The following is a 24,265-nucleotide window of genomic DNA, read 5'->3' on the forward strand; positions in this document are numbered from 1 at the left end:
TTTTTTTTTTGCGAGAGGAGGTATATGCGGATATACCAAGCGAAGGAGGAGGCGGACGTGGACGTGACGTCGGCAGCGGAGCTGGCGCCTCGTGATTCGTGCTGGTGGGTTCGTTGGGCCGGATCTGACGCAGAGTCTCTTTGGATTGGAGGGGTTCGGGTGGGCCCCGATTCAGGGCCTCCCAAGCCCACCCAGTTGCGGGACTTTGGGCCATGGTTGGGCTGTTTCGGAACCAGCCTTTTTTTCACGGACGGATTGGAATCCAACCATCTGTTTCGTTGGTGCTATACCATGATACGATGAATATCATACATTCGTTCTTCTTCCAGATTAATTGATATTATACCCGTGCCAACACTACGTACCATCTAAACTAGTTTCATCATTCATATCTCTTTGTACTCCACTAGATCATCTATATGTGACATCTTCTATATCTCTTTGAATGATGGAGAAGATTATCTAAATATGAAGGTTCTCTATTCTAATACGTATGACATCTAAAAATAGATGATAGGATAGTCGTTCTATTGGAGCTCAATTTGTAGTCTTCCTTCTCTATTTTTAGAATAGAGGATATGATAAATGAGCTGTTGGGGATACTCTTAGTTACGTTAGTTAGTATTACACTTTTTCGGTTGCAATGATGTAATCCAAACATTCCAAGTTATCGATATATCAATTATTTGTTACTTTGATTATCTAAACAAGCTCTAACCAAAAAAAACACCAGTTAATAGCTATGAGTCTGTAATTTAGCATACATTACACATACAACTTTCTAAGTTTGGACAGTAATTTCAGCAAGACACCTTCATACATAAATGTGAGAAAAATTGCAGCAAGTTTAAACACTATTTTTATAATCACGGTAAAAATCAGTTCACATGCTAGGACGCTAATTTTATTAAATATTTTATTTATATTAGCTAATATTAATATAAAATTTAAACTCCATAATGCAAAATTTAGTAAAATTTATTTTATGTAAACATGAGTTGTATAATGAAAATTTGATGATATTTGTTTGTATCAAATGAACCAGATGATTCTGGAACTCTCAAATAACACTTAATTTTTCATGAGCTTAAAAAATAGACAAAATTTGCTACGAGACATCTAAAAACATGTAATTAGCCAGTAAGCACCATGAATTTGTTACAGGACATCATAAAAATATGGTAATTAGCTGGTAGATACTCTGACATGTAGCTTAGTGAAAGGGCATGTAGTATAGTGATTGCAGTGACCTGAGTAGCACTCAAGGTCCTGGGTTCAAATCTCCATAGGAGCATGAATTTTAAATTTAGGTATTTGAGAGGCTAAGTCCTCTACATGGGCTAAGTTCTCAAAATTCTCAAAATAAAAATGGCTGCATATATCCGAGTGGATATAGAGGCCGGGTTAAAAATACACTTCTCTAAATAAAAAACAAGATACTCTAGCATTATTTTATTAATTTCGGAGTCAAAGATTTTAAATGACGAGATTGTCTCCTTATATTACATAAAAATAAATTTAAATTAAATATTAATTGATCGTAAAATATATAAATAGTTATCATATGAGCTCTTTTCAGTTCAAAAATTGTACTATATTGTTTTTAACAAAGTGAAATTACTTGTGATATTTTTATTGGTTGTGTTTCTTATATGCATATATTTACTTGAGCAATTGTGTTATGTGACAAATAGCATGTCGAAAAACTAAAAAACTGCTATAACAAGATGCAATTAATATTAACATACATTTAAATTTATTTTTTATTTAAAAATAAATTGGAAAACAAATTACTATAAGGTTAAATTACAGCCTACATGATCATTTCCAATTAAGACTAATCTCATATATAAAACCATATGTCCTCTCGGGCATAAATAATCATTTTCGAGTGTTATATTAAACACTCGATTACCAATATACCCCCTTGCCACTTATAAGTTTTTTTTGAGTGTTATATTAAAACCATCGGTTACTAAAATACACTGTCGGTATAGGTAACCATTTTCGAGTGCTATATTAAAACGCTCGGTTACTAGTATACACCGTCGGTCACTTGTAACCATCTACGAGTGCTATGCTAAAACCCTCGGTTACTAATATACCCCGTCGGTCATTATCAACCATTTCCGAGTGTTATATTAAAACCCTCGGTTACTAATATAGCCCCTTGGCCAGTTATAACCGTCACATAAACATAAAACGGTCGGCCACCTAAATTTTTCCGACCGTTTGTAGAGTTTTGTTCTTGGACGCTAGGAAAATATTAGGATTCTAGTAGTGTTATTGATTATTATCTGGAGAGGTGCACATATTTATTCAATTATGAAAAAGTCTACAGTGATATATCAAATATTAAGAAATTCACTTATTTCACCTAAAAGACTGTCCACACAATGTATAAACTTGACCTTGCAAGTTGTAGAAATATCGTCCAAACTTAAAAAGTTGTAATGGCAATATGTGCTACCTATGATTAATTATGCAAAACTACAATAGTCACTATTAACTGGTAGTTTGTTGATACTTTGTTAGAGCTTGTTTAAATAATTTGATTAATATTGATAGACAAATAATTTCGAATGTTTGGTTTATATTATTGCATTTGAAAGAAATTATAATATCTTATTTATACTACTAAATTGAGTCGTAGCCTTAGCACGGGTATAATACTAGTATTTCTAAAACTCCAAATAACCATTCCTATTTACTATAGATTTATTTGATGTTATTGTTAACGATTTGGTCATCTGGGGCTCTAATAATAGCGGTTTAGAGTCTTAGTTGATCTGAGGACGAGCGCAGCTACGGGATGACAATGAACACGAACTTCATAATAAACATGAGATCGTTAAATAAACGTCCATGCTTCGGTTGATTAACATATCAAATATTCTATGATAGAATAATCTATTTGCGATATTATTGAAAAAAACTTAACTAAATGGATCTAATTAAATCATCGGTGCGTAAATAATTGTTACCTTTCTTTTGAATTAGAACGCTTAAAATGGTGATGATTATTTGAAGTGTCCCACAATGGAAAGCAAATATTGCCCTTGGATAGGCCCTTCTCGATCTCTCGCCACTCAGTAGGTAATAATGATATTAGCCAACAAATCTAATGATGTTAACGGCTAATATTGATTCGGGTGCACGGTAAACATTCCCTTCATTCTTCATTTTAAGATTAACTTCGTATTTATATTTATTTTAAGTTCTAGTATTCATATAAGTGCATAGCTACGCGTATACTCTCCTCGTTTCGTGTGTTTCGATCCAATTATTTAGATTCACCGATAGATCAAGAGTGTATTTTATGGGAAAAGCTACTTACAGTGACAAACTGCTTTAAGCTCACGGGTGGACATATCCACCCGTGTGCTTGTATGTCATCTGAATAGTTATCGAAAAATATTAAAAAATTTAAAAATATAGATTAATATGAGTTATATCACTCTATAAACATATAATTTTAAATTCAACTTCTATAAGTTGTAGAAAAAAAACAAAAATAAACTGAAACTAGTATACGCACATTTACAATTATTTTTGTTACTTTGTTACTACAAGTCAAATTTAGACTTACATGTTTGTAGAGTGATATAACTCATATTAATCTATCTTATCATTTTTTTCATATTTTTAATGACTATTTAGATGACATGCAAGCACACGAGTGAAACGTCCACCCCTATGTAAAAAACTGCATCCATCCATTGGAATAGGACACCTTCCTATCAAAATGTAATGAGTAGCATTATACACGGTCTATCATACGACCACATGAGACCTTTTATTTTTTTTGTTTTTATTTTTTATTTTTATTTATAAAGACCTTTATTTTTTATAATTTTTATAGATGGTGTATCACTTGTTACCACCGTAATATCAATTGGTACCACTTGTTACCACCGTAATATCAGTTGGTACCACTAAGTATAAGTTATTACTGTGCGAGTATCGATTGGTATCGGTGGGATATCAGATCTAATACCATACCAGTTATAATATTTAATATCTAATATAAATTATTCTATTCTAAAAGGATACCGTACGATAGCAACTCTCGTATCTTATATTACTTATGTGTACATAAACTGCACACTACAGTATGTGTATAGAGCCAAAATAGTTTATAATATAACACAAAGATTATATCATTTTCTCGTTTTCATAACCATCTTTTTAACTATAATATACTTGTACACATGTCGATCGTTAGTTGTGAGTATAATACATGTACAAACACTACCCGCGTGGTTGAGCAAAAAAGCATTTTTTTCCCGCCTCCAGCCATAGTAGCGGCATCGCGCTAGCACGTCTCGAGGACGCGCTTGATCCGCGCGCGCTGCCGGCGCGTCAGCCGCTCTGGGAACGCGACGTCGAACCGGATCCTCAGGCTGCCGCGGCGGCCGGGCTCGCGGGCGATCGGCATGCCCTCCGCCGGCACCACCATCTCGTACCCGGGATACACCACGGGGGTGGCGGCGCCGTCGTCGCCCTCGCCGCCGCCGCCGCCGCCGCGTCCCACGTCCACGGCCAGCTCGCGGCCGTCGAGCGTGGCGAGGACGACGACCGTGCCGCCCAGCGCCTCGGCGAGCGTAACCCGGGCCTCCGCCACCAGGTCGTTGCCGTCGCGGCGGTACACGTCGTGCGGCCGCTCGTCGACGACGAACACCAGGTCGGCGGGGAGCTGGCTCCACTGCTGGTTGCCCTTCCCCGGGAACGTGATCTTGGTCCCCTTCTTCCACCCCGGCTTCACCTCGATCGACAGTATCTCCGACTCCGTCTTCATCCTCCTGTGCAACGCAATTCGATCCACGCAAACATCAAAAAAAAAAAAAATCGCACACGAATCCGCAAACTTTGTCAAAATTCATTTCATTTGAACGCATTCTCTTTTTTTTGTTTTTTACCCGCTGCCGTCGACGACGTTCCGGGAGATCTTCATCTTCTTGGTGACGCCGACGTAGAGCTCCTCCAGGGTGCACGCCAGCTTGCTCTCCACCGGCGGCGGCGGCGGCGCCACCGTCGTCGTCGCGCCACCGGGGTCACGGAAGAAGCTGCCGCCGCCGCCGGCGTCCCATGCCGCCTGCTGCTTGGCGCGCGCGCTGTTGCCGGCGCCCGTGCTGCAGTACGTGAACGGCGTGCTCCCGAAGAACTCGGCGAAGGTGTCGTCGGCGCCGCCGTGGTGCGTCGGCGGCGCGCCACCGGCCCTGAGCCCCTCCTCCCCGTACTGGTCGTACAGCGCCCTCTTCCCGCCGTCGATGAGCACCTGACGATTCCATTGATCATCTACCCAAATCAACCAACCATGCCAATCCATCCATCAAACAACCAAATCCACCATGGCGATCGAAGAATCATTTTGCAAAGAAAAGAAACAAAAAGAAATAGAAAAAAAATCCGCACACTGTACGCTTCGGTGATGTCCTTGAACTTGGCCTCGGCCTCCATCTTGGCGTTAGGGTTCTTGTCGGGGTGCCACCGCATGGCGAGGCGGCGGTAGGCCCGCCGGAGGTCGTCGTCGGTGGCGCTCCGGTCGACGTCGAGGATGTCATAGTAGTCCATCGATCCCACAAGAATGGTGAAGATGCATGACAAGATCAATGGCAAATGCACCCCTCCCGGCCCTCCCTCCCTCTCGAGATTCTAGTTACACATGCATGCGTTGATCGGATCAATGGCGGATGGATACGATTGATCGACAGGTCACCAGAGGAAATGCGAGATGATGAAGGAGAGCAGCGCTCGCGTGAGGGATGTCCAGAGGAGGAGGAGGCTCCCGAGCTTGAAGCTACACAGCATTTGATCGACCAATGCGATCGAGAGGTTGAAGAAGGTGCGTACGTAGTGATTGGATCATTGCACAGCGGTCTTGTCGATCGATCGATTGATCGGAGGCAAGATAACAATGGCGATTGACAGCAAAGCTTTTGCTGGGTTTGCTCATCTCTAGCTTCTTTATTTGGCGTGCATGAGCTGGGGTAAAGATCTGTCTCTCCTAGTATAGTTTTAACTACGAATAGAGCTAGGAATTTTTTTATGGTACACCAAGTTATTATAAACCATCCATCATCTTTTGATCCAATGGCCAGTGTTGCTCTTGCCTCATAGGTTGGTAAGAGATCATTTTTGTTATTTAAACTCTATTAAGGGTAATTATTGGAGTCTAATATGGAATGCACTAATGTTTCCTTATTTTGATATTAAATTCCTAAAAAAGCATATAATAAAAATCATGTTACATATTGAATTGAATTTCAGTATCCAAATTATACATTGTAAAATAGTTGATTTATAAAAGGTTTAATTCAAAACATTTGAACTATATATAATTTAGGAATAAACTACTTGGTTTTTTTTTCCAAATTTTGGTTTCTACAAAAAAAGACTATTTAAAATCTTCACAATCAAATGCATCTAAATCTTGGATGAGAATTTTAAAAGTTGGTTTTAAATTAGTGCAATTCACTTATTAATATATATTAATATATAGTATCATTGTCATACCATATTTAGACCACTAAAAATATATATATTTGCACTACTTAAAAATACTTATATTTCTGTATGGGTACTTTATAGGTCCTATCGTCATGAGCCTAGGGCTCAGGTGTTGTTGGTCTGCGCCTTGACTAGGCCCATCTAGACTACTGCTACACCACACCAAATTTTGGCCTAGAGACGATGGGCCATTGTGCAAAGCCCAGTAGGCATGGGGCCAAGGAAAATTGTCTCATATACCTCCATGCTACAGCGCGAGGATTCGATTGGTCGATGTCGTGGCGGATGAGATGGCAAGACTATATTGTACACTATAATCACATGGCTTAATCGGACACTATATTTATATAAGCAAACGAATAATTAAGTGAACTACATGGAGAATAGGTACACGATCAAGAAGCTAAATGTCATAGGTTCTGAAACTTATCAAATTTATGTGTCTTCAACACAGGTTCTAAAATGAGTTTCCTAATCCATGGATGTTTTCTACTAAATAATATCAGGTTGTATAAAAGTCATTATTAATAAATTTGATCAACAGAATCAACATTGTCTAGGCATCTAGAAGTCATTGTTATTTTCAATGAACCCAGTGATTCTTAGAAGAAAATAGAAATTTTTGATGTCAAGAACACAATGCCATGACTTGTAGAAGGATGTCATTTTCAGAAGATGTCAAGAACACAATGGATAGCCTGCATAAAAAGGAAATGCTTCAGTTTTCTATGGCAAACTGCAATAATTGAAGCAATGCTTATATGCAGTTAGCATTAATGTCCTCAAACACCACAACACCATATGTACCTAACTAATTGGAAGTTAGCATGACTATATGCAATATTTCCATAAGAAAACATGGCTACTTGCAAAATGGACCGACTAAATCACAACTTCTGAACTATTAGCTAGATAATTTTTCAGGTTAAGGATGACATTCATAAACTAGAGAGTATAAAGAAACAAAATCAGTGAAATTCCATATTTGTGATTTTCTAATTAAACCGAAACTACTAAAACTGATGGGAGGGTAGTTGTACTTGCTAGATCATTTCATTTCTTAACCAAATCAAAGCAGATTATAAATCCTCATCGCATGCACTCACAGAAATTTCCCTATTGTCTGCATTCTTGAAGACAATATATGCTTTGGCCTTCTTCTCTTTTGTCACTTCCGTTGAGTTGAGAATAGCTATGCACCTCCTTATTGAAAAATCACTAACTTCCTTTTCCCCTGCTGAATATGCCTTCTTTTCTTTTGCTAACTATGCAGCTTCATCTTCAACTTGCTTACTTCTCATATCAAGATACCTTTCCATAAGAGCTTCTACACCGACACTCTTTTTTTTTTGCCTTTTTGGTTCTTTTTCTTCCTTGTTTCTTGTAGTAGCAATAACTCTTATTTGTAACATATGTGTATTCCTTTCAACACATGCAACATCTTCTCCAATTGGTTGTAGTGTCTTGCATTTGTATCATCTTGTCCATCATAAGCCAAGGTGTCTTCAAAATCTAGAAAGGTAACAATGGTGTTACTGAGCTCATCTTTGCTCACAGCTTGTGTAAGAACAGGGAAGCGTGATGGTTGAATTGATGTGAAGTTATAGGTTCCTTGTACGGTAGGGCCTACACAATAAGTTTTTGAGTGTAAGAAAGAGTAACAAAGAAAACATGGATATTGATAACAATAATTATGGGCTTGTGGTGGAACTAACCATCGTAAATCTCCCCCAGGTCTCAAACAAAGAAAAGATTTGTAGCGGAATTTCTTGGCTATAGGGAATGACTAAATAATAAAAGCAAAACATTAAATATATACATAATATAATAAACCGCATAATTAAGTAATGTTCCAAAATTAACTTACAGCAGTTATGTTGTTCCATATAACCGGTTCAGCCTCAATTATGTACCTCTGATTGTTCCATGAAACTCCACTCTGCTTTCTAGCCTCTTTCAATATTCAATATTCTCTTTTTAACTGTTTCTCCTTCTATTGTATTTGGGGCTTTGTGAATATCACATACCTATCCCTCTAATGAAATTCTTTCACAATCTTATTCCATGCATTTGTAGCCCATCCATTTTGACCCCTATAATCAGCGGTATTGTGCTCATGAAGCAACTCAACAAGGATCTTCTCTAGGACATGATTCCAAGAAGCTCTTGATTTTTCTGCACAAATCAAAAATTGATGTGTAACATGGTGCAATTAGTTCTCATACTTGGATTTTCACATATTTTACAGTTGCATACGTCTAGGAGAGCCGCCATATTTTTTAGAGCCACCTTTGGGAGAATTCTTTTGTGCAGCTTTAGACACTAGCATAGTCAACCTTGGAGAACCTCTTCCAAACATATTAATTATGGAAATATGCACAACACTAGATTTATAGTAAAAGCATAACTAATTCATTACATAATATTTAAATATTCTTATAACCCAAAAGAGATATTTAAATGTCATAATACCATGTATCTTAACATTCATCTAGCATAACCAATTGATTACAAAACATTAAAACAATTTTTGTTGCAGTCCACTATTTCCTATGATGCTGGTAATCGTATCGTATTTCTTGTGCTATCATGTCTCTTAGAGCATTGCCTTGATTCATGCCTTGATATTGCCTTCATTACCATCTGGTAGATCAACAAAATTTTATGGGTCACTATTATATGGCTGGTCATCCGACCATTGTTCATCTCCATTGAGTGATCGAATGATATTATGGAACAAATTAAGCAGCAACGATAGGTATCTTTACTTGGTTCTTTATTTTGTGGAAATTTTCAACTTTGGGGATGGGGAAGCACTTCTTTGCGGTACCTAAGGTCCTTTCAACATGATTCCTTAATAGCGCATGCCGATGATTAAATAATTTCTTGTAGTTATGAGGTCTACAATGATTCTTCCCAAACTCCTTTAGATGATCCCTAACTCTACGATATGGTGCAAGGAAAGAAACGGTATTGGCATATCCACCATAAACCAAGTACAATTTCCCTGGAGGTACTTTAAAACCATTGTTCATTGCGGAGCAAAGAACTCTAGCATCTGTAGTTGACCCCTTCCATTCACGTTCACTAGATATGAAAGTGATACTCAGATCAAAATCACATGCTATCATCAATTTTTTTTGCTAAGAATCCCTTTCCCATTTCTAAATGGAGCAGCCTTTCCTATTACTAATTATATGTGGATTTTCATAGTTCTTATATATCATCCACATATATTGTTTTTTTGGTGGGAGAAATATTGTTTGTGTTCTATTTGCCAGTTTATATATATAATGCTTTTTGCAATTATAAAATATTAGATGGATAACTTGGCATTGGCATACCCATTATTTAACGTGTAGATGAAAATGCACGGAGGTTAATACTTCCATTGTATTTTAATAGATAGCGTTGTTGGCATTTTGACACAAGTTTAATCATTCAAAAAAATTGTGCAATTATGCGAAATTGTATGTTATAATTAAATATATTTAGTAATAAATCTATTTATGAAAATAAATGGTAATCATGTAAGTTTTTTAATAAGACAAATGGTCAAGCGTGTACGGAAAAGTTAAAAGACACAATTTATTAAACAATTTATCAAAATGCACAGGGAGAATAAGTTTTTATCAGACTTGAATGTTCATTAAATTATGTACATATGACTATTTCATATATTTTAATGTAATTTACATGGATGATTATTTTTATATCCATGATGAAACACGAACATTCTGCTAGTTATATAAAAAATGATTATTTAACTATGGTAGCCACGTAGTCTGTATGGGCCAGTGTATATATACATGTCAAGACTATTGTGTACCCTCTTTAGGATAACTATTCCATATCCTCTCCATCCCAAGACCTAAAAACCACTTCCTACTTTAATCAAAGGCCGGTCAAAGGGTTCGTCCCGTGGGTCAATCCTCTTTTGGGTTTCTCTCATATCCACTTAAGCTCACCCCTCGTCTCATAGGAACTGTGCAGTAACAGTACGATCATCGTGCAGTAACATCTTAGCCATAAGTGATCTATTTTTTTAAACACCTTTTCTAACAATCGGTACAAATATTTTTTTTTTAAAAAAAACAATATATGAGGTGAGAGATATAGTTGTATAAGTTTGAAATCTTAAGAATCACCGCTCGCCTCATTGAAAATGTGTAGAAACAGTATGACCATCATGTAGTAACAACACAACTTATATGCAGTAAGAACGTCGAAATATACTTGTGAGGAATCTACCTTTTAAAAGCATTTTTTTCTAACAGTGGGTAGAAACATTTTTAAAAATTATATACAAGGTGAGAGATGAAGCTGTTGTTTAAAGTTTGAAATCTTAAGAGTATATATAAAAATTGTAAAGTATATACTAATGTTATGGCAAATAGTTGCACACTAATATTATAACTTCTACATAATAACAATTTCATGTATGTTAACACCAAAATTTGGTAAAATTTCTTAATGGATTCAGATAAGGTCATAAGGAAACAATGCGATAGTCGATGGAAAGTTTATCTAGAAGAGTCTGAATTGGAGAAGGAAACATGAAAACCAAGGCATGACGGTTAATTTTATCTATTAATTAGAGTCAGTTTAGGAATTTTGCTTTATCTCTAGAGTTAGAGTTCGATAGGGACTTGTTCCTTTTGTCTATTAGGAAACGTGTGTCGTGTCCAATAGGGACTAAAACTAGAGTCTGTTAACGCCATATTTTGGAAAATTGGCATTACAAATAGAAACATAGCTAAACACCGGATCGGATAAGAAAGCGCGGATCGGCTGGGAGCAGGAGATTGAATGCGGAGTGATTGTGGCCGATAGAGTCCGAGTCGGACAAGAAGTGGAGTCCGGTCGGGCCTAGAGCATAGAGATAGATTCGGTGTTGGCTGTGAGTCTGTGTAGGTTAATTAGGTTTTATCCTAGATTTCGGTTGGGATTATGTTATCTAATTAGAGTTCGAACCCCGTAAGTTAGTTAGTAATAGATTATTGTCCAGATAGATTAGTTATCACCCGAGGTTATAAATATGTGTACCCGAGGTATTTGTAAATTATCTCCAGATCAATCTAACTTGGCGTATCGCCTCAAATCTTCGACTTGCTTGAGCTTTTGGTGCGAGGTTTGTTAGCTTCGCAATGTAAGTTCTAGTTCGTCAACGCCCGTCGATCAACCAGAATAGGACTGTCTTGGTTAAATCCGATCTCTAGCCTGGTTGATCGGCGGGTTCAGTTCTATTATTCCTTTAATCTGTTTTAAGCTTGAAGTAGTAGTAGTCCTCGATCAAGACCTTGCAGGTTCTTCTGTCTGATTTGTTAGCACGATTCTAGTTAACCTGGTTCTGTCTCGGTTTAGTCCGATCAATCTGGTTCAACAGTGATGTGTCCGTAGATTGGGTCAGGGGTTCGCGAGGGCTTATCGCTGGAGTTCTAGCCAGCATTATCTTAAGTAATCCATTGATAGGTTTGTTAGTCTCACCGATCTTCATGTTTCTATGGTCATATCGTTCTGGATTACATACTGTCTCGGTTAGGTCTGATCTACGTATGTTTGGTACGATTTGTTCATAGAAGCCTGTCCAATCGGCCGAGTCTAATGAATCGGTTGGTGAGTTACGCTGGTTTGCCATCTCGTTATTTACATATTATAATGATTAGCCGATATCATGCATGATTATGCCTAGATCTATACTGTCTCGATTAGTTTCGATCTTCTAGGTCTGGTATGAGTAGGCATGTTGATAGTTGTTGTTATTTTATACCGATAATTAGTATGGCATCCTGGTTTATATTCAATTTCATATCTAGTCTCGTATCGGCTGTTGACTTCGTGTGCGATAAGTCCTGCAGTAGTCCGATCGGCTGATTAATCTTAAGACTATCTCGGTTCGGTCCGATCTTTTAAGATTGATTGGTTGGTTGATCTGTTCAGTATTTATCCTGCTTCTCACTCAGCCGATTGGGCATATTTACACTCGCTATCATGAAATTCCTATAAAGCCGATCGTTGAGTTTATCGGCTAGGGTCCTGGGATGGTATCGGCTACCCGACCGATAGTGATTTCAGGGTTAACTGTTTTCCATGCTATATCTTGTCAGTTACAGGATCAAACTGACTGGCACGCCTAGTATTTCTAAAAATTAGGTCCTGCACTGGAGTGGTCTAAGATTGATTCCCCAACCTACGTGTGTGATCGTTGATTGTTATTTTCAGCGTCAACAGAGTCTAAATAGGATTTGTTATTTTCTTTTATCTATTAGAAGTCGTGTGTCGTGTCCAATATGGACTCGTATCCGCCATGGGTATAAATATGTACACACATGATCTTGTATCTACATCTACATTCACAGATCAAATACAAATTTCGACGCATCTCCACACTCCTCACCGAGGTTTCATCACCGGTGGAACTTGGCACCTGACACGGGGCTGCATCGCTTCGATCTCCGGCAGAGGGGTAAGTCCTACGTTCTACCGGCCCAGGCGATCGTATCGGCTAGATCAGAATTGTCTCGGTTCGGTCTGATCTTCTGATTTGTTTGTACGGTTGCTAGTTATCATATCAGTTTCAGCTTAGGTTATTTTCGTATCTTGAGTTGATCTGGTCGACCACCTTGGGTGATCTACGTTGGTTTAATATTTTCTATTTGACATATTCAATCCAATACTGTCTCGGTTCAGTCCGATCTATTAGATTGTGTTTATCGAATACTATCTCGGTTTGATCTGATCTATATCAGATTGATGCATCTTACTTATTATTTTATCGAGTTCCAGCTGATAAGTTATCAGTCATCGTCTCATTGGCTTGATAGCGATCTAGACCTGTTTAGTATCCAGCCTAACATTGCTAGGCGTAATCTTGAACTTTCTCTGTTTGGTCCGATCTTTTAAGATTATTCCCAGTAAATTAGGCTAGATATTTTATACATCTTATTTGACTATCAGTTGGTTATGGCAGATGATCTTTCCAAACTTGCATGCTTATTATATTTATATCAACAGAGTAGCCGATTGCTTTACTTCACTTCTTATACACCAATCGACTTGATTTATTTAGATTAGTATTTATTCGTGTTGCATCAACTTATGAGGATTAGGTGCTAGTTGGTTTTAGCCGATTGTAGCGAATGATTCATTGTTTATTTAACCATTTGAGTCTATTTCTATTGGGTTTCTAGCCGATCCAAACTTTTAATAGCCGATTGCTCAACATATCGGCTAAATGCTGCTACATTAATATCTGATCAGCTAGATTCTTAGTTACCTATGGGGTCGATAACCGATCAACTTATTTTGTTCTTCATTTTGTCAATTGTAGAATCAAACTGATTGGCACGTCCGCACTTTCTAAGAATTTAGATCCTGCACTGGAGCGATCTAAGAAAGACTTTCAGGCCTTCGTATGTGACATGTCATCAAATCAACTTTTGACATCAACAACGTACTCACAATCTATTGAAGCATGGTTTCGTATAGATGTCACATCTACTACCATGCAAATCGAATACATGTAATAACACACCATACTAACATTATAATAAATTGCAGTAATATGTTATGTTGCTATAAAATATGTGCATTGTTACTATATAATTGTATAACATCGTGATAGAAATGCAGTAACACGGGAATTTTAGCCATGAGCACGGCTCGTTGTTAATAGTCTATTTTTCTTGCACCATATGTTACTATAAAACTTACAAGTTATTACACTTGTACAATTACACCACAGTGAAAATGCAGTAACACGTATTCTAGTACTACTAGTAAATATGGAAGAACTAAAAGATTGTATTTCTAATTTTTAGAGAGCAATATCTCACATATCGTATATTATTTTTAAAAACCGTTTTCACCATACTGAACTAGATTCGTTATGACTATATTTTATTTTAATGTTGTTACTACAAATTAGATGTGTTACTACATTTTAGCTTACGTATTACTACACTATTTTAGACAGACGAAAGTGACAAAAGGTGGGTCGTAAAGGCAAGTCAACGGACAGGTTTGACCCGTGAATGAGCGTTTTAGTGATAATTTTACCAGGACGGAAGAATGTTTCGAGCCTTAGAAAAAGAGTGAGAGGTGTAATTAGACCTTAGAAAGGAAGGAGTATAGAATAATTATTCCGTACCAATAGTTTGGCTCATTAAACCAAATTATTTCTTATTTACAAATATACCGTTTCCTCATTAAGCCAGCCGATCCCCCTCAGACATTCTAAACAGACCGGACGTATGTTTTAGATTAATTAATCTTGATATAATTGTCAGGACTGAGATCAATAAGAACTTTCTTTTATCTTAAAAAACCATCGATATCTCCTCCCATAAAAAGTTTACCGCATCATAATTCGTTGGTGGTATCCAGCCCATGAATAACAAACTCACAACAAATAAATCCATGCATCTATCATGCGAAATCGTGAAAAAGACTCATAATTAACAAGCTTTGCATATACACTAGGACCAAAATGAAAGGTTCTATACAGAACATACGGGCATTAATGACCAATATCTATCAGATTGTACCACAGGTGGTGACTCATCAATTTTTATCTGGAGCAGCATTTCTCTTTCACATCCACACATGCATAACACTCGGGAGTCCACTTCACACATGATGCAAGGAGAAACAGGAGCATCTCTTAGGCTAGTTCTTCATAAATATTACATCATACAAATACACAAAAAGAAATATGGTACAAGAATCAGTCAAGCTCTGCGACAGATAATGCAGCTCAATTAGCAGTGAAAGAATCGAATCAGCTAGTTGGCTATGATCACATTCCTACAACAAATCTGAAAAAAAAAATGATCGTACACACAGAGTAGGAGGTAAATATATACCCACAGGCAGTGGGATTCTTCAGCCAACGATGAACAATAAAAGAATATTATCTAAGCTTGACCATGTTCGTGTGACCTGCCAAATCCGTTGTTGATCTGCAACGATCTCAGATCATAGTTTCATGATACACCGCATGTACAAGGAGCCCACAGGCCAACTGAAGGCTGAAGCATGGTCAGTGGAAGTGGCCATTGCCGTTATGCTTGGCAGAGTCAACCAGACCGTATCCGTTATGACCATTATGCTTGGTGGATTCAGAAAATCCATTTGTGCAGTGGCCATTCTGCCTGGGGGAGCCAGTTGATCCGTACAAATGGTGCCCGTTCTGCTTGGTGGAGTCTGGTGATCCATATCCATAAGGGTTCTTGCTAGCCCAGTTCCACTGATCCCTACACATTTCTTCAATGCCAAATTTCGCTCTGGGGAAACACAATATCAATGATATGAACAAGAAAGAAAAAGGTTGAGACTTCTAGATGTGATTACACATTGATGTAAAGCTTACTTCCAGTTGAGTTCCTTTTCTGCTTTAGCAGTTGACGAAAATAGAATTTCCGCATCACCAGGGCGTCTTGGGCCAATGATCAAAGGAATTTTCTACACAAGAATAAATAATAATAAGTATAAAACAAATCATGGCAAGGAAGGCAGGTGGAATAATGTATTTTATTATCCATAACAAATGATAGTAATCATTAAGTGAAGACAAACATAAGCCCATACATTGCACGCACAACAGGCAAGACAAGAACTTAGCATTGTGGTACTATTAGTGCATAGACATAGTCATGTAATTTTTAACTCGTGGCATAAACTAAAGTAGTTTAACTTAAATGTGCCTAGCTAATGGAAGAAGATATCTTCCCCACACTGTACATCAAATCTAGCATACCTTCCCAGAAGCCTTCTCGAATGCTTTAACTATCTCCAGCACTGATGTTCCTTTTCCGGTTCCAAGGTTATATGCTTCACACCCTGCAAGTGAAATAAACATCAAACATGATTTAAATAAAATAAAAATAATAATAATCACTCTAGTGTCAATGTCCCCCAAGAAGTAGAACAAATTAAATGCACTCTGGAGATATTCTTGTTGCCTGGCGTTTGAAAATCGAATTTAAGCTTACATAAAATGGGAACGCCTACTACACATTACAAAACATTGTTGATCAGGACAGAATGTTTCTTATAACAAGAAATTTGTGTTTCGACCTACTAAAATTCAATATCCTAGGAAATATGCAATAAACATAAGAATGGTTAGTTGCTACCTTTGACATGAGACAAAAGGACTAGTGAATAAGTATTCAGAAATCATCTGAGGCCAAGAGCTAACCTATGTTAGAGCTCTCAAAAAGTTTCTGCAACGCAGCAATATGTCCATCAGCGAGGTCAACCACATGGATGTAATCTCGGACCTGCAAATCATGCAGGTGTCATTTAACATGGAAAGGATACCACAACACATGCAAATCACAGCTACTACAGCAGCCCACACATACATTCACCACCAGAAACCATCTTTAAACAAATGTGGAATTGAGAGGCTATAACTTAATATCCTTTTTTTAGCAAAAAAAACTTGAACATCCACTATCTAAAAAAGAGGTTATAACTTGAACTGTCTTGGCAAAGGAAGCATTGATGTAGGTAAATGAGAATTATATCGTCCAATGCAAGGGTTCAATGCGATATTTTAATTAAATGTCCCAAAAGGAGAAAACTTCTATGTATACATTGTATTTATTCAAGTAACCTAACACAATACAACAAAACAAACATATCCTTGGAAGCATAGAAGCTTCAAAAGAAGTTCCTAGAAAAGTAGGTCCATACCTGACTAAGGTAGCAAGGAGCAAATTGTATGACTATGAACAGAGTTGGTAAAGTAATGAATGAGATACACCTTTGCTCTTGATAAAAAAAATATTATGATTCTTTTTATTTGTTCTGATTATTTGGATTTTAGGAAATAGCACATTCTCACAGACACTGGATACAGTCTTATTAGATATCATAAATCAACAGACAGTTCCAAGCAGAAGGTACAGTCATTAAGCGACTCTTTTGACAAATAATCAAGTCTTATCACCAAAGGGCATATATGGAGGAAAATAAAGCTATTTGTATTTTGTAGTAAACACTCTCACAAGTTACAGCTATAACAAGATCTTGAAAAGCATCAGCATGGATTAGTTAAACTGAAAAAAACAAAAATCATGACAAATTGAATATATCATGTGAAAAGCATTACCCCGGTACCATCTCTGGTTGCATAGTCATTTCCTAGTATTGTCAGAGCAGGCCTCCTGCCAACAGCAACTTGTTGAACATAAGGCATGAGATTGTTGGGAATGCCGCATGGATCTTCGCCAAGGTATCCGCTAGGATGAGCCCCAACTGGATTGAAGTACCTAAGTAGAATAATCTTCCATTCAGGATCTGTACGGTAGATATCACGGCAAATATCTTCAACAACAAGCTGCAGTCCATTTTTAAAATCGTGATCAATTTGGAGAACTTATGAATGCTAGAAGATTCGCACATTAGGAAAAAATTGAATGGCCGCATACCTTTGTTTTGCCATATGGATTGTTTGGAGTCAGAGGAAACTCTTCTGTACAGGGTGAGTTTTTGGGTGATCCATAAACTGCAGCTGACGATGAGAACACCAACTACAAAGTTTGAACATACAAAAAAAAAGGGAACAGCATGTCAATGCCAGAGATAACCAGTGGATTAAAAATATCAAACTACAACCCATTCATTGTAAGCACACAGCAGAAAATTTGATGTTACTCTGTGTATAAAGTGCAAATGATAAATACCTTCTTACAACCATGGGCAGACATAACCTCCAAAAGATTTACGGTACCATTAACATTGTTGTCATAATAAAGCAACGGTTTCTGCACACTCTCACCCACAGCCTTTAGTCCAGCAAAGTGAACTACAGCATCGAATCTGAAGAGCAAAGATGCTAACAATAAAGAACAAGTAATGATGCTGGACATGCCTCTGCATGCAAGGAAACAGTAAAAGCATTCGAATAAAATACCATAACAAAACAAGCAGTATGATTTACCTTGTCGAGGAAAAAACCTTTTCCAGTGCCACCTTGTCACGGAGATCGACCTGCAAAAGCAGTAGTAGTAATGTTGGTAGGTTGCATCCATGTCCATAAACTTTATAGTCAGTTGTTTAGCGTGGCATCAAATGGGAGAGCAAAAATACAATGCCTTTGACAGAGAATCAGAGATCAATTATAAAATTGCAGCACACAATCACATAATGAGAAACAAAATTCATGGACAAAAGTCATATCTAATCTTGCAAGAAAAGGAGGCAAATTATAGAAGGATAGGTGCTGCTTCCACAAAATTATCATACCATAAAAACAGTTGAAATACTATATCAGACATTACTCATTATCAAGTTATGTTGGTAAGAACAGTGCACTTCACTCTGAACAACTAAGCTCAAGGTAGGAGTTACGCTGCATAAGAGACCACTAGAATTGCTCTGAATTATGAAGAAAAGTAACTTGTCCCTCCAAGAAACTCCAGTGCCAAATTTAAACAACTTTATCTAGTCTTCAATGGAATCTGTTTGCCTAAGCTGCAGCGCTGACTACAGTAAAGAAATTATAAGGTTTTCTCTGGTAAGTCCAAAGAGAAATCTCCAGGCATAAACTTGTCAATGGAACTTTTACAGTGCAAATAGGCAATGAGTGACCAAATATCAGAATTCCAAATATCTCATTGACTGCAACACAAATAACAGTCAGACTCAGGATATGTGCACCTACAACAAATTTAAGCAAATTTCACCAATTGATACAGTCAGACATCAGAGGACAGCAGCCGTGCTAAAAATTGGCCGTACTTCAATAACAACCAAAAGAAAACATGTGAATCTTAAAGCAGATGCACATATTACTAATGAGAAGGAAATATACACCAATCAATACTCAGCTTGATTCCAAAAATTGTTATTCATGGTAAACAGCATGGTTTTAAGGTTCAACAGTAAAAAGGTTTATAGTTCAGAACCTGGTCTCATGAATTCAACCAAAAATGGTTTCTGGCCCAGAACATCAGTTTATTTTTCAGAAAAGAGGCTTCTGCCCAGCTTTTAAGAAAGCAAGTAAAACAGAGTTTTCAAACACTGGGGATACCAGCTTTCCATACAGGCACCAAAAAAGAACCAGCAGGTGAGCAACACAAACAGGGTAACCAGGACAGTAACAAGAACCCCGAAAACGTGCCAGGAACTCCTAGACTACAGAATAACGAAAAATCAAAAGGAGGACAACAACTAGAACGTCAGTTTATGGAAGCAAAAAAAAAAAAAAAAAGGTTTATGTTACAATGGTTTCACTTTGGAATGATGGGTCCAACTATGTGAGTCTATGGATCTCCTTGTTTTCTGCCGTTTGACCTATAACAATACCCACATGGGACATAAAGAATTCTCAAACTGGTATCAACCAATACTTCTATATCAGATATATAAGCTGTTCAGTCATCAACATGATATCCATTAGCTGCTGGGCACTTCAGACGTTTCAGAGCTTTGTCCTTCTGTGATCCACAGGAGGATCTTATAATCTTATTAGCATTTCATTAGAATATATCACCGATCACATACCAAATCCAAGCTAACTACCATAGTATTATCAGTACAGTGTTGGCCCTACGAGCTTTAAAAATTAGTTCTAAAAAACATTGTACTTTTCAAATGCTAGCTGTGACGGTGTTTAAATTAGCCAACCACTCCCATTGTAATAATTAGGACAGCAAATTAATCAGAGCTACCAAATGAATGCCAATTGTGCAAAGTTGGTAGTGCCATCAGGGGGAAGTTAAATAAATCAGCTGGAGAAGACAATGTCACATGCAAACGATCCCAATTTGACAGCTGCAAAGAAAGTGCAAACCCATTACCTAAAGTTAAAAGTAGACTGGCAGCTGTAGCTAACTGCCTAACATGGCAGGATCACTGTGCATACCTCACAAACACTCTTGGTTAAATAATTAAAGTCCAAATGCACCGTAATTCCCCATTGAAGTGCCATCAAGACATCAAAGGGTTGCCACAAGAGTAACAATTCTGTTATTTTTTTTAGACAAGGGAAGTGCTGGAGTCCCGGTCTGGCAGTAGAGTAACAAATAACTAGTTTTTGTCGACATCGCTGATGTATTAAATCTCCAATCTGGCAGTCTGCTACACGAATTAAAAAGACAGGTTTCGAATCAAAACCAAAAGATGCTGACTTTTCCCTCTAACCAACTAGAATGAATAAAGTGTCCTAAATTCTATCAAGAAAATTAAGGGCGAACAAACCTTAACATCTAGCACCAAATGAAACGTTGAAGCACCAGTTATCCAAGCAACGCCAAACTTTTTCATACCAAAATGCAACAACTTCGCCCAAAAAAGCCATGCTGAGTAGGTTAACCCTTGAGAGATGCGGCAGCATCAGACGTTTACCAATCAGCACGCGAGCATGCATTTTGAAGGCAAAACCCAGCTAATGAAGCAATCAATGCAGCAAAAGAGTAATGGGGAAAAAATCCACGTTCTGTTCTGAAAACTGTAGCCCTTGGAACTCCGCGGAGATCTAGGCGCACCAAAAAAAAACAAGCAAACAAATGCCGCATTGAGAGAGGAGAGAGAGAGAGAGAGATGGGGGGAGATCGATCCGTCGAGGCGAGGGAGGCAGGCAGCATTTGGTCACCTTGTGGAAGGCGAGGTTCCTGGAGTAGTCTCCGGCGAGCGCGGCGACGCGGCGGACGGCGAGCTCGGAGGAGTTGTTGAGGTTGTCGAGGACGACGGCGCGGAAGCCGGCGAGCAGCAGCTGCAGCACGGCGTGGCTGCCGATGTACCCGGCCCCTCCCGTCACCAGCACCGTCTTGCCCCCACCACCGGCCGCCCCGGCGCCCGGCACCGTCTTCTCCACGGCCATCTCCTCCCACCTCCCAAACCAGCACCCGCCTCCGCGCCGAGAGAGCGCGCGGATCTGGCCGGAGGCGCGGGAAACGGGGAGGAGGTGGAGGAGGAGGCGGCCGGGAAGCTTCGGAATCGGGGGAGGGAGTAGAAGGGAAGAGGAGACGAGGAGGGTGGCGATGGTTATGAGCTGTGTTTGTGTGTGGCGTGCTGGGATGGGGGGAAGGTGAGGCCCACGCGGCAGCGGGAGAGGTGGGAGCCTTGTCGGTCGTGGGAGGGTGGGTTCGTGGCGGGGCACCACCACGCCGCTCGGCTGGACTGGACTGGACTGGACCGCGCCCCCGTTTGGGTTTCCGGTTTGGTTTGGTTTTTTCTGCTTACGCTCGATCTGTGTTCGTTTCAATAATATTTGCTCAGTTTAATCTAGATTTATTTATATACTAATAAATTTAGATACACAAAAAGAAATGCTTCGTGACATCATTCTACTCTAACAGGATCAATTTTAGTTTGAACTATTACGTCTTTTTTTGGCTCGACATATATAGCCACAACTGTCCGCCTCTCTCTTTCATTCTTTTCTCCTTCACACTCTCAACGTTTCTTTCCCCTTGCCCATGCCTCCCTCCCCAACGTCGACGTCCCTCTTGATTGTACTTCCCCGTGTGCTATCATCTCTGCGCGCGTCGGCGTCCCTCTCCGAGCCTCTGTGCGTCGCCAGCGCACTCTCCTCCGCTACTATTGATCCCTTATACCACCCGGTGGAGGAGGGGGAATCCCGACCAGTGGAATCTCCCATCGACACTGCCTCCATCGCCGCGCCGAGGCATCCTTGCCATTCTCCTCCTTCAGTAACTCGGCCAACGGACAATATACCACTACCCGGTACCACCTGGGCTGTGTTCAACATGGAGGGAGATGGGAGATAGTTATCCAGTACGAAAAACATAGTAATAGATTAGTATATGATTAATTAATTATTAATTATTAAAAAATATAAAATAGACTAATATTACTTTTTTAAAGTAAATTTCTTATAGAAAATTTTCTTAAGAATACACTGTTTAGTAGTTTGGAAAGAGTATACGCGAAAAATGCAGAAATTTAGGATAAGTAATGGGGGAGACGAACACGGCCCTAGTATCATGTGGTACCTACATCCTTTGAGTTGTCTTTATTGTGCGACGCCATGATACCAGATGATACCAGTTGGTAACTGGCATCATACCAGTGGTATCATCTGGTATCAGCTACAAGCGGTGACACGAGGGGCATCGGAGCGTGGAGGCGGGAGGTGCACGGAGGCGGGCGACACGCGACATCGAGAGTGCAGTGTGGCGGTACACAGCGTGACGACATGCAGATGTGGGTGGACGCATGGAGGCAGGCAGATGCTCGGACATGGTTTTTTCTCCGTTGTGTTTACGGATACGGTATGAGCGGAATATTGTATTGTAGTTGTTTTGATGTAGACATATATATTGATATATGGATAAATCTAGACAAAGTCAGAAATTCTTATAATATAGAATAGAGAGGGTAAATGATTAAAGGTTATTTGATTTAACTATCGTAAAATTAAAATTATAATCTATAGAGATGGTGACTATATATGTAAAAATATTTTATAACAAATACATCATTTAGCCGATCGAGAGGCGTGCGTGTAAAACTGTCGAAAAAGACGGCCTTGCAAAGTGGTATATTGGTATGCTTTGCTTTGCTTGGGGGTTGGGGTTCGGTTCGGATCCTCTTTTTATTTCGGGCCTCGCATCTGGGTTCGTTGCTGTATCTGTACGTGCCAGCCACTCGAGGGACCAACGGGCAGCCAAATCATTATCTTTGCATACGGAGGTTTGTCCCTCAGCGCACCTCCATTCTACTGGAATCAGTTCAGTATATGCTGCTTACAGCAGTATCAATAGTATTTTACACTAATACCTTCAAAACTTGCCCATTATCTATTACGTTCTCCAGCACGCTATCTTTTCATTTCTGCATAAGTTTATAAGCCAAAATTTAAATTTTAAATCTTAAAATTTGAAGTTAATTTTAGAGCTTTTTTAACTAAAGTTTGTTTTCTAGCCATGATTCTTAGATCGCTAAGAATACATATACAGAAGTTTTATTTACAAATTATTTTGTTTAAATATGTTGTTTAGCTTTTTATAGAAAAACCTAAACAATCACCCATGCATATTAATAACTTTTAACGTTTTGGACGACGAAACGGTACATAAAACATATGTTTAACTATGATTTTCTATCCTAATATATACAATAAGTAAGTACTAAACCAGTCCCAAAGTAAATGCATCCTTCTATGCTTCTGGCTCAAATTTGAACCAGAAGGGTGAATTTATTTTGGGACCAATGCAGCAATCTTTTCATTTTGTTAAAGTAACTTCCTGTTCTGTATTCTATATTACAAGATTTTCTAGTTATACATATATTATTTCATGGACTAATGATTGTGTTGTGTTTTATATATTCATCTAGATAATTAACATCCATATAAATTAAAGGGGCTGTAATATCTTATAACGTGAAACGGAAGTAATACCAGTTTTTAACACTAATCTATGGATGTTGTTCTAGTGTCTTAAAACTAAATACTTTTAAATTATTAATAGTTTTAAAAGTTTGATCTCGACCTTATCTAAATGACATGTTTTATCGATAGTTTGATACTGTACTTATACACAATAGTTACCCATTGTTAGTAGCACGTGCTATAACTGAGTATAGATCTACTTCTCTCTCATTTATGTCTCAACTCACCATAGATCTAAAATGGCAACTCGTATATCCTTGTTATTTCATCATATTTACTTGTTCTTATGTTTCTCTGTCACCACTGTCATCGGTAGATAATACCTCATATGTTACCAATTGAAGGGAGTACTTGTTTGTAGCATTAACCGTGTAGACCTGTAAGCAT

At 38.4% G+C, this 24,265-nt stretch overlaps 2 protein-coding genes across 3 annotated transcripts; both read right to left on the reverse strand.

The window, feature by feature from the left end:
• Positions 1-4,123: 4,123 nt before the first annotated feature.
• On the reverse strand, positions 4,124-5,990 carry LOC102702033 (dnaJ homolog subfamily B member 1-like). Of its 2 annotated transcripts, none has more exons than XM_015840094.2 (3): positions 5,418-5,990; positions 4,920-5,298; positions 4,124-4,802 (listed from the first exon to the last, which is right to left on the reverse strand). In XM_015840094.2, exons 1-3 carry the CDS (start codon positions 5,572-5,574, stop codon positions 4,316-4,318), a joined length of 1,023 nt encoding a protein of 340 aa, XP_015695580.2. In that variant the 5' UTR covers positions 5,575-5,990; the 3' UTR covers positions 4,124-4,315. The 2 variants fall into 2 exon arrangements, with proteins under 2 accessions (XP_015695580.2, XP_040383030.1); XM_040527096.1 differs by having other exon boundaries at positions 4,920-5,278; positions 5,416-5,990.
• Positions 5,991-15,172: 9,182 nt separating this feature from the next.
• On the reverse strand, positions 15,173-21,483 carry LOC102715875 (UDP-glucose 4-epimerase 2). The gene is made up of 9 exons (XM_006659292.2): positions 21,116-21,483; positions 18,461-18,510; positions 18,204-18,339; positions 17,949-18,050; positions 17,630-17,857; positions 16,712-16,793; positions 16,268-16,350; positions 15,881-15,972; positions 15,173-15,794 (listed from the first exon to the last, which is right to left on the reverse strand). Exons 1-9 carry the CDS (start codon positions 21,341-21,343, stop codon positions 15,551-15,553), a joined length of 1,245 nt encoding a protein of 414 aa, XP_006659355.2. The 5' UTR covers positions 21,344-21,483; the 3' UTR covers positions 15,173-15,550.
• Positions 21,484-24,265: the final 2,782 nt, after the last annotated feature.

The sequence above is a fragment of the Oryza brachyantha genome, chromosome 8, assembly GCF_000231095.2.
Source record: "Oryza brachyantha chromosome 8, ObraRS2, whole genome shotgun sequence".
Taxonomy (NCBI): domain Eukaryota; kingdom Viridiplantae; phylum Streptophyta; class Magnoliopsida; order Poales; family Poaceae; genus Oryza; species Oryza brachyantha.